This window comes from Loxodonta africana, chromosome 15 (assembly GCF_030014295.1).
Source record: "Loxodonta africana isolate mLoxAfr1 chromosome 15, mLoxAfr1.hap2, whole genome shotgun sequence".
NCBI lineage: Eukaryota > Metazoa > Chordata > Mammalia > Proboscidea > Elephantidae > Loxodonta > Loxodonta africana.
The window spans coordinates 28230774-28241595 of record NC_087356.1 but is presented as its reverse complement, the minus strand read 5'-3'; the positions used below and the strand labels follow the sequence as shown (position 1 = coordinate 28241595).

General features: G+C 47.2%; 1 protein-coding gene across 1 annotated transcript; it reads right to left on the bottom strand.

Annotated features, from left to right (window-relative positions):
• Nucleotides 1–3: 3 nt before the first annotated feature.
• Nucleotides 4–6270, bottom strand: NOTO (notochord homeobox). Its single transcript, XM_003413565.3, has 3 exons — nucleotides 5826–6270; nucleotides 4432–4643; nucleotides 4–2376 (listed from the first exon to the last, which is right to left on the bottom strand). Exons 1-3 carry the CDS (start codon nucleotides 6268–6270, stop codon nucleotides 2218–2220), a joined length of 816 nt encoding a protein of 271 aa, XP_003413613.1. The 3' UTR covers nucleotides 4–2217.
• Nucleotides 6271–10822: the final 4552 nt, after the last annotated feature.

Here is a 10822-nt window from a genome sequence, read left to right as displayed (position 1 = left end):
CGACCCGGGAGGCCCCGCCCCTCCCTGGCACCAGCCCTGGCCCAAATGTCCCGCAGGCTAGGAGGGTTTGCGTTTCGACTTAGGTCCCTTTTGTCTTTATGTGTAAGGTTGATTGGTTCGTTGTGTCTAGCCGGGCATGCCTTTGTGCTTTTCTGCCCGTGCAGTTTTACGTCTGTCTTCGTGGCTAGTATCTCCCTCTATATCAGAGACTGTGTGTGCATGTATTGCTTTGATGTGTCTCTGTGTCCGAGTCCGTGGACCCTCAAACTAAAGCTCACCCTGGGGCTTCCCGACCCCGCCCATCCATCCTATGAACCATTTGGCAGTGGGGCAAACAGCCCTATGAAAGGTCAAACTTAACTTTTGCCTCTCAGAACTCTTCAGTGTCAGCCTGGGGGGTGGTGAAGGTCTGCATGGTGGACTTCAAGGGATCTGGGGGGAAAAAAAATAACCCGTGGCCTTCGAGTCAATTCCAACTCATAGAGACCCTGTAGGACAGAGTAGAACTGCCCTATAGAGTTTCCAAGATTCACCTGGTGGATTCAAACTGCTGACCTTTTGTTTAGCAGCTGTAGCACTTAACCACTACACCACCAGGGTTCCTGAAATTGTATGCAGAGTTGAGTGTGCACACTATCCTGAGAACAGCAGGGAAGAGGCCTGTTCTCTCATTCAGAATCCCCAAAACGCTGCAAACCACTGAGGTATAGCGTCTGTCCCCACAACGTGCCCTGGCCTGGCCACCACGACTTGTTATTGTGTTTCCTTGCCCCCCAATTGATTCTGTGCCCCTTGAGAAGGTACCTGTCTCAGCATCTACTGTGGTGTCATGGTGACATCTGGGGGTCAAGTGGAGCCCAGTAACTGCTGAATAGGTAACTGGTTATTTATTTACAAAGAGAGAAAAAAAAAAGTTGAACCAGTCATCTCTGGAAGAAGCAGGTGCAATTGGGTTCCTCTGATTAATAGAGTTGACTTTAAGTCCAGCATTAGGAAGGATTTCCCTGAAGGACAAGGACAGAGAAGCGTTCTTGAAGCTGGATTCCGGCTTCCCCTGAAGTATGCAACCTGGTATCCAGGAGAGGATGGTCCACTGCCTTGGGGCCAGATGGTACTTTGAAGGCCACCGCTCCCTGCCTTTCCTCTTCAGAATGGGCAACGCTGAGAGCAGCTGGGGACGATGCCCTCTCTTACCACTAGGTGGCAGGGCAGGCCTCCTTCCACTAGAGACTTGCCTCTTCACCTCTACCAGGAGGAGCCATTCCGGATTCTGCGTCAATACTCTAAACAGACTGGCCCAGAAGTGTGGAGCTCTGGAAATGCTGGTGGTGGGCCTCACAGAAGTCAGCTATCAGCCAGGCTTCTTAGGAAGAAAGCAAGCAGATTCCTTGGAAGGAATGGGATCCATGAGTCAGGGTCGTGAAAGGGGGAAAATAATGACCATCTTGTGAAAAGTTTATGATAAAATGCTAGCCTTGGCAAAGACAGTCAAATCTCTCCATTTTCTCTAATGATGGGGAGGGAGTCGAGGCAGTTAGCTGTAGGGTGACCAGGATAGCATGTTTGCTCAAAAAAGGCAGCGGGGCCTGAGCTCCTTCTAAGAGTGGTAACAGTCCAGGTAAAACAAGAAAACTTTAAAAAACTGAGTAGAAGGGAGCTAAATAGTCTGTCTTTGCGTCCTCCTTGCTCTTGACCCCACCAGCCCTGGTAGGAAAGAGTCTTCTATGCCCAAACACTGATTCAAGGAGGCCCCTTCCCCACAGTCAGGCCAGGAGAAGATGAATCCCTGAGGAGACAAGGGCTGGTGCAGCACGGGCACTCCCCCAGGTGAGGGTGGCCAAGAAAAGCCTCAACAGTGGCTGCACATTTAACACTGGGCCTGGCACATTTTTAGTGCTTCACAGACATCACCTCACCCACGTAAGGTATAAGTTATTAGCACATCCATTACAGAGAGAAAAAAGGCTCAGAAGTTCAGTAACTTGGCCAAGGACACAGAGCTGAAGGTCAGTGTCTGTGCCTCTGATGATTACGTTACTCCACCCTCCCAGGAATCTATTTAGAAAAGGGAGTCCCTTGACAGGTCAGATTCCTCTGGTGCCCTTTGGGTCTGGAAAGGCTCTTTGGTAAGTAAAATCCACATGTGAGCACGGAGGTCAAGTAGGTGCCCCAGGAAGAATGATCCCAGAGGGCCTGGGTAGAGGCTCTGGCCAGTCCTCAGCTGTCTATTCCTGACTCGGTGTCTTCACCCTGGGTCTTGGTGTCAGAGCTGCTGGAGGGCTCGTCCGGAGAGGCAGCTACAGCAGACGGGGCCGGCAGTTTCAGCTTTTGCTGCTTCTGATATTTGACCCTGCGGTTTTGGAACCAGACCCTCACCTGTAATTGGGGGCAGTGGGCAGAGATCAGAATGAGAGCAGCAATTCCTGCTGCTCCCCCACTCCTGGTATGCCCACCTCTCTCTGCCTGGCAAAACCTTGCTCGCTCTTCTAAAGGAAGCATCTCTCCAAAACACTCTTTCTGGTTATTCCAGTCACCATTCATTCATTCATTCACTATCTAATGAATGAGCTCCCACTATGTGACAGGCATGATCCTAGGTGATGGTGAGACAGTGGTAAGCAAGAGACAAATGGAGCTCACAGTCTGGTGGAGGAAGACTAATGCCAAACATGTATGCAAAGAACTATATAAACACAGATGAAGATAGGAACAGGGGGCTAGGTAGCAGGAATGCCCCTGAGGAACCAGCACTTAAGCCAAGGCTTAGAGAATGAGAGGTCAATCTGGTAGGGACAGAAAAGAGAACAACTTATAGGAAGACTATGAGGTAGAACCAAGCTTGGAGTGTTTGAGGACCAGAAAGGAGGGTAGCATGTCCAAAATCTGACCGTGAGAGGAAAGTGAAGGGACAGAAAGTGGGTGAGGTTAGCAGGAGTTAGATCACCAAGGACCTTGAAGGCCACAGGTGAGGAGAGTCAACCTTGAGGCTTTATAAGTGAGATGTGACATAATCTTACTGACATTTCATGAGAACTGCATGTCTGGCTACAGCGTGAAGAATGGATTAAAGCAGAAGCAGGGAGACAGTTGGGACACTATTGCTGTAATCTAGTGAGAGCCGCAGGTGGTATGAACCAGGGCCAGTGGAGAGACATGAATAGCTTCCAGTTGCATTTTGGAGGTGGAGATGATAAGGCTTGCTGATGGACTGGAAGTGGGGGAGAAGGAAGAATGAAAGATGAGTGGGTTTTTGAGCAACTGTGTAGATGGTGGGATCATTTAGGAAGAAAGGACAGATTTGGGAAGGAGAAAAAAATCAAGAATTGAGGTTTAGACTTATTAAGTTTGAAATGTCAGCCCAGGAGGCATCCAAGTGGAGACAATGTACAAGTCAGAAGAGAAAAGACAAATTTGGGACTTGTCAGCTTGTAGATAGTATTTAAAAACCATCTAGACGAGTCAGCTGGGAGAAGATGAGGTCAACTGGAAAGAGACTGTGAGGTCACAAAGTGAAAAAGTAGTCTGCAAAGGAGACAGAAATGGCCAAAGAGCTGGGAAGAAAACCAAGAGAACGTGGTGTCCCGAAGACAAGAGTGTGTTTCAATAGAATAAGGACCAGTCAACTGCATTGAGTGCTGGTGGGTTGAGAGTAAGAAAAGGAAAGTATCTATTGGCTTAGGCAACATGGAAGTCATTAGAGACCTTGATGAAAAGCTTTGATAGAACAGTAGGGAAAGAAGTTATATTGGAATGCGTTGGGACAGTAAATGGGACAGTGAAGGGGGAAAGTTTTTTTTTTTTTAAATGAAATATACATATTTAATTTATTGTGCTTTAAGTGAAAGATTACAAATAAGTCAGTCTCTCATACAAAAACTTATACACACCTTGCTATGTACTCCTAGCTGCTCTCCCCCTAATGAGACAGCACACTCCTCCTCCTCTCTACCCTGTATTCCCCGTGTCCATTCAATCAACTCCTGTTCCCCTCTGCCTCCTCATCTCGCCTCTAGACAGGAGCTCCCCACATAGTTGAATGAGAAAACTTTTTGAGAAGTTTGCCTATGAAAGGAGCAGAGAAGTGGTACAATAGCTGTAGGACAATATGGGGGTCAAAGGAATATTTACTATTATTTTTTAATAGCTAGTCCCTTGAACATCTACTTAAATTTACTGTCTGCTCCTTATTTAGCATGTAAATATTATAAAGTTCTAGGTTAGCATCAGGATTAACTTTATGGGTTGTTCCCATAATGTAATTTCAAACGGGACTGTTTTTCTCATCATATAGGGAGTATGCCAATGGTTAGGGCCTGTCTCCCCCAGTGGGCACAGAGGAGGAAGGCCCATGTCCCTCCCGCTTCAGCCCTCACAGAAAGTAGTGCCTGTCCCCAGGTGCAGCCCAGGCCCAACCGGATCACTTGCTCCCACCTGGTTCTCCGTAAGATTGAGCCGGGCTGCCAGCTGGGCTCTCTTCTTCCCCACCAGATTGTGCTGCTTTGAAAACACTTTCTCCAGCTCTACCAGTTGCTCCAAGTTAAACATAGTTCTAACCCTTTTTTGTTGATCAGTGTCATAAAGATCCTCAGCTGGGGACCAGTCTGGGTGATCCCAGAGGCCTAGGCAGTGAGTCAGCTCCAAGCCTGAAGAGCAAGCATCAGAAGGGGAGGTTAGCCCGAACCTACCCATCCACCCACTTTGGAAGAAAGAGAATAAGCACACAGTTCCACTGCCCTGCCTTCCCCTTGGCCAGGTAACGCAGCAAGAAGGCAGAGTGGGGAGGGACTGGACAGACATAACAGAAAACAAATCAGTGAGAAAGAAGGGACAATGCCAACAACTACTTCTTCCACTGCTCTCTGCTGAGTGGCTTAACCTCTGGCCGCCCCTCTCTGCCAAACCTCTGTGTCTCCTTGCCCTTGCTCTCCTTCCCATGGCTATTTCAGGAAACTCCATGGGATGAGCAGAGAAGGGACCTCCAGGGGTTCACCTTGTTCATTCAGTAAATACTTTTTAGAATGCCAACTATTTGTCAGGCGTGGCTCCAGGACAAAACAGAAAATCTCTGTCTTCATGGATGTTATAGATTGAATTGTGCCCCCCAAAAAACATGTGTTGAAATTCTAACCCCTGTACCTATAAATAAGGAACCCTGGTGCTGCAGTGGTTAAGGGCTGGCCGCTAATTGAAAGATCAGCGGTTGGAATCCACCAGGCGCTCTGCGGGAGAAAGATGTGGCAGTCTACTTCAGTATAAGATTATAGCCTTCAAAACCCTATGGGGTAGTTCTTTCCTGTCCTACAGGGTCGCTATTCAGAATCAGCTGGATGGCAATGGGTTTAGCAACCTCCCTGAAGAGCACCACCCGTGGCATCCGCTTCTCCCCATAGAGACCGGGCCCTGGGTTGGGACAAGAGCTGCCTGGGGGAACAGTCTGCGCTACCAAGCGTTATCCAAAGGGGATGTGGTAGGGGGTCAAGGCACTCTGTACAAATCCCTCCACAAGGTGAGCGGGGACCGAGAACAAGACTGAGTACTCCTGCAGCCCCACCGCTGGCTGTGCCAGTTTTCCCAGACGCTCACTAGTGCACCCGCCTCGCTGCTCTGCACACGCCCACCCCTTCCACCCGCTTAGCAGAATGCTGGAGGAGCCACGCGCCGGCGTCTGGTCTCAGCTAGTCCTTCTCTCCGGCCTCAGTTTCAACTTTAAGGTCAAGTGCCGTAGGGATCCTACCCACCCCAAGCGTTTGTGACCACTGTCGCGGCCTCCACTCTTCTCTCCCTCTCCCCATTTCTCCGGAGGCGGGCACCCCGGCACCCCGTACCTGTGACGCCGAGGCCTGGGAGGATGCAGAAGTGAGCCGCGCGCAGCCCCAGCACTGAGGGCTGGGAAGACAACGGGTAGAGACCCACGCCCAGGTAGGCGGGCAGCCAGGTCGCCGGGCACGCCCAGGGCAGAACCGGGCCCGGGGGCCGGGAGGGAGCGGGCCAGAGACGCGGGGCTGCATAGGCGGCGACTGACAACCCGGAGGCGGCCGGTGCGCCGGGGTCGGGCCTAGCCAGGATGGCCTCGACGGAGAAGGGGGACTTGAGGCGGCCGGGGCCGCTCCGTGCGCGCCCGGCATCCGCACGCAGGGGCGTGCCTGGGCCTGCGGGGCGACTCTGGGGCTTCGGGGTCGGGGGCGCGGGAGAGCCGCCAGTGGACGGAGGCTGGACCTGTGAGCCGGAGGGAGTCGGCGGCCGGCAGCGGCGCGGCCCGGGGCTGGCCATGGCACAGGGAAGGGAGCCCGAGAGGCGAGCGTGAAGGCCCTGCAAAACCGACAGAGAATCGCGGGCGGACGATGGCTCCAGCGGTCGGCGCCGGCTCTTAAACTTGGCGGGGCGGGGAATGGCGGGGCGGAGCCCGGTGCGCGCCGCGGGAGTCCCGGCTGCTCCGACGTCGGGGCGCGCTCGGAAGCCGGAGGCTGCGCCACACCCTCGACGAGGCAAGTTGGGAGGGAGAGCCAAGGAGTGTACTCTCCCTCCGCGTTTGAAAATGTTCACCCTGGTGCGATCGGGAAAAGAGTCCTGCGCTCGCAACCGCTCGCTGGGAGATCTTGGGCGAGCCTCCCAGACATTAGGCATCGTATTTGCCCCTCGTAATGGGAGCTTTTTTTTTTTTTTTTTTAATGGGAGCAGTGTTGCCCTTCTTGTCTGGGCTCGGTCGGGACAGAGTTGTGATCTAGGGTCTATTTATCCGTGTCGCCTTCGAAATAGTAGCCCCGGGCACAGTAAAAAGTGAATTTCTGACCCTGTCCCTAGCAGCCAGTTTCCCTGCCTGGAGACACCAATGTGGTTACCAATTTCTTTTCGATCTTTCCCGGGACTTTCTGCATCCACATCACCTAAGGCCCCACTAGAAGGATCTTTCCTGTATCCAAAAAGGTAGAAGGGAAAAAATTAATAAGAAGGGTTTTTATTTATAAAATCTGTAGAGTATTGTAACGAGTTCTGAATTAAGAAATACTAATTCATTGTCACTGCAGAGGAATTGACGGTCTACAAAATTCCTTGTGTTATGTGGGCATTGGACAGGTATTTGTATCCCCAGTTTACAGATGGATAATGGGTACTTATAAGATGTTGTCCTCGGTAACAAAAAAAGTTACTGTTTGTATTTTCTAACCAGTAAAGTGGATAATAATAGTACTTACTTCATCAATTGCTGTGAGGATTAAATGAGCAGACTTGGCCTGGTGCACAGTGGGTGCCATGCTGTGATTGTGGGGCTCAGACGGACCCCTGACTCCCAAGCTCTCATCGCGCTGTGTCTCCCCATATCAATGTCTAATATTGACTAGCTACCCAAACAGCTTGAAGATGGTTTTGTGTCATTTCAATAGGCAACAGCTATTTCAGACACAAACACGTCCCTCTGCTTCAACAGGTAGGGACGGAAGAACCTTGCTAGGGTGGGCAGCTGCTGGATCCACCTCCTTCCGCCTTCAGCAAACACTGCCCTCTTTCTGAGCAGCCTCCCAGCCTGGAGCATGAGATTGTCAGCGGATGAAATGAGCAGCTGGAGGCCAGACTGGCACCAGGTCTAAGTGTACTGTGTTCTGGGAAGGGGGTGCTGGGTTACAGAAGAGGGAAAGCAAATGGGCACACTGGGACCGGGCTTGGATGGGATGCAAACTCAGAAGGGGACGCTTCCTAGTCTGAGGTCAGACCCACTGGGAGTTGGGGGGTTGGGTGAAAGTTCTAGAGACGTTCCCTCCCCACCAATGACTCTCAAATCCAGTACACACCACTCCGCTTTTCAGCATATTTCTTTTCAGCTTTTCCTTGGAGAGGTACCCCCAGGACCTGCCCAGATGGGAGTGCCAAGGCACCAACAGCTCACCTCTCTAGGAGGGATGGGGGAATCATCCATTTCATACCCATAAAGACAACAGCTTGTGCTGCTGAGGGCAGTGGGGCATAGTCACTGAAAATGGGGATTTTGCAGATAGAGCAGACCAAATGCGCGGCTCCTGTCAGGAGGCAGGATGAGAAGGCAGCAAGGGACAGGAACTTGTTGAATGGACACAGGGAACCCACGGTGGAAAGGGGGAGTATGCTGTCACATTGCAGGGATTGCAACTAATGTCACAAAACAATATGTGTATAAATTTTTGTATGAGAAATTAACTTGACCTGTAAACTTTCACCTGAAGACAGTAAAAAAAGAAAATGTGGATTTTGGAGTTGGACAGACCTGGCTTCAAATCCCAGCTTTGTCACTGAACACTTCTATGACCTCAGATATGTAATTTATTCACTCTAAACCCCAATTTTCTGTAAATTGGGAATGTTCTCTTAGGTGGCAAAATAATAGTTATCTGATGGGATTGTGACAAGAATTAAATGAGATGTTTTTAGCTAAGTCTCCTACAAAGAAAGTAAACCAGAACTCACTGCCGAGAGTTGTTGACTCAATTCTGACTCAGCGACCTTATAAGACAGAGTAAAACTGCCCCATGGGTTTTCCAAGGCTATAATCTTTACCAAAACAGACTGCCACATCTTCCTCTTAAAGAAAGCAAAGTACTCAATAAGGGATAACCATTATGAGGAAAGGGAGGAGCCTGGGTGGTGCAGTGGTTAAGAGCTTGGCTGCTAACCAAAGGTCAGCAGTTGGAATCCACCAGCCTCTCCTTGGAAACTCTATGGTGCAGTTCTACTCTGTCCTTTAGGATCACTAACAAGTTTTTGTGGGGAGAAGGAGGCTGATAATAGTGGATGAGCTGGGCTAAGCTTCTTAAAGGTGTGCAATGAGAGAAAGAATGGAGCCAGATTTATAGGACCTAGTTAGTACCTGATCTATGTCAACGAGAACCTCAACAGGTTAATCTGGCAGCAGCATGCACCCTGGAATCAAGGGGAGGCAACAAAGAGCAAGACAAAACTTGTAACATGGAAGGCTTATGAACGTTTTGATAAGACTATTTGTACTGATTTTTTGGTTAAAAAAAATTATGGTCGTGGTGTCTGTAGGGCTGAATTTTCAGTACATAATTCAGTATATTTCCATACATAATTATCTATTATCTGTGGTTTCACTTATTTACCCATCAGACTGTAAATTTTTGAGGGCAGGCAGTAATATCCTTATTTTCATGTAAGTAAATAGAATCAGAGAGGTTAACAGACTGCATAGATTCAAATTTCCTAGTTATGTGACCTTAAGCAAATGTGGCTTTAATTTGCATTTCCCTTAATGCTTTCATGTTGAATATCTTTTCATATGCTCATCACCACTTAGATGTCCTATTTTGTGTGAAGTGTCTGTTCCAGTGTTTTGCTTATCTTTGTGTTGGATTGCTATCTTTTTCTTATTTATAAGAAAAAGCTTTTTTTTTTTTTTTTGCCATATGTATAGGTAGATATAGCTATTTTGGATTCAAATCCTTTGTTACAATATATCTAGAAGCAAAGATCTTCTACTCTGTGGCCTGCCTTTTCATTCTCTTAATTTTTTTTAATATTGTTGTAAATATGTAACAAAATTTTTGCCATTTCAACATTTTTATGTGTAAAATTCAGTGACATTAATTACTTTCATCATGTTGTACATCCATCACCACCATTATCTGTTTCTAAATTCTTAATTTGTTCTCTAAATTTTATTTTATTGTTGTTGTTGCAAATGCACACAGCAAAACATACACCAATTAACAGTTTCTACATGTACAATTTAGTGACATTGATTACATTCTTCAAGTTGTGCAACCATCCTCATCCTCCTTTTTGAGTTGTTCCTCCCTCACTGACCTACACTCGCCGCCCCCCAAGGTTCCTATCTAATCTTTCAAGTTGCTGTTGTCAATTTGATCCCATATAGATAGTTCTTAAAAGAGCATACTGCTCAAAGCAGACCTTTTTTAATAGTTAAACTAAACTATTATTTGGTTTTAAGATGACTTCAGGGGATATTTTTGGTTTAAGGTCTAAAGATTATCTCAAAACTATAGTTTTAGGAGTATATCCACCCTCCATGGCTCCAGAATGTCTGGAGTCCATGAGAATTTGAAATCCTGTTCTGCATGTTCCCCGTTTTGATCAGAATTCTATGGACTCTTTGATCAAAATGTTCAGTAATAGGCACCATCTAGTTCTTTTGGTCTCGTCGCAAAGTAGGCAGTTATTCATTGAGGCAATTAGCCACACATTCCATATCCTCCTCCTATTCTTGACTCTACTTCTTTCTCTGTTGCTTCAGGTGAACAGAGGCCAATTATTGTGTCTTAATAGTTTTTTGGTGACAAAATTCCTAATTTTAGTAAATTTTAATGACCTGCTTTTGTGTCCTTTTAAAGAAATCTTTGCCTGCCCCAAGTCATGAATATAACCAAAAGTAATTTTTTAATTCTTTGTTATTTTACATTTAGGTCTGGAATTTATTTTTGGATGAGTCAAAATCTGAAGCCATAAAGGAAAATTTGGTTTAAATACACAAAATTTTGAAAATTAAGCATACCAAAAATGAAACAAAACTAATAATAGACTTAAAAAAGACTTTTGAGTTGGAACAGTACGTGAACTAGATACTTTATAGAAGTTAATCAAATAGCCTAAAAGTATATGAAAGATGTTCAACCTTGAATTATCTGCGAAGTACAAATTAAAATCACAATGTGGTACTACTACAACCCTCCAAAAGGACTATATATATTTTTTTTTAATAATTTTTATTGTGCTTTAAGTGAAAGTTTACAAATCAAGTCAGTCTCACATGTAAACTTATATACACCTTACTACATACTCCCATTTGCTCTCCCCCTAATGAGTCAGCCTGCTCCCT

Excerpts from the sequence above, each read along its gene's own strand:
- NOTO (XM_003413565.3), bottom strand. The coding sequence starts at position 6,270 with ATGGCCAGCCCCGGGCCGCGCCGCTGCCGGCCGCCGACTCCCTCCGGC. Across the intron at positions 4,644-5,825 it reads CCCAGGCCTCGGCGTCACAG|GCTTGGAGCTGACTCACTGC; the intron begins GTACGGGGTGCC and ends CTTGCTCTTCAG. Across the intron at positions 2,377-4,431 it reads TCAATCTTACGGAGAACCAG|GTGAGGGTCTGGTTCCAAAA; the intron begins GTGGGAGCAAGT and ends CCCCAATTACAG.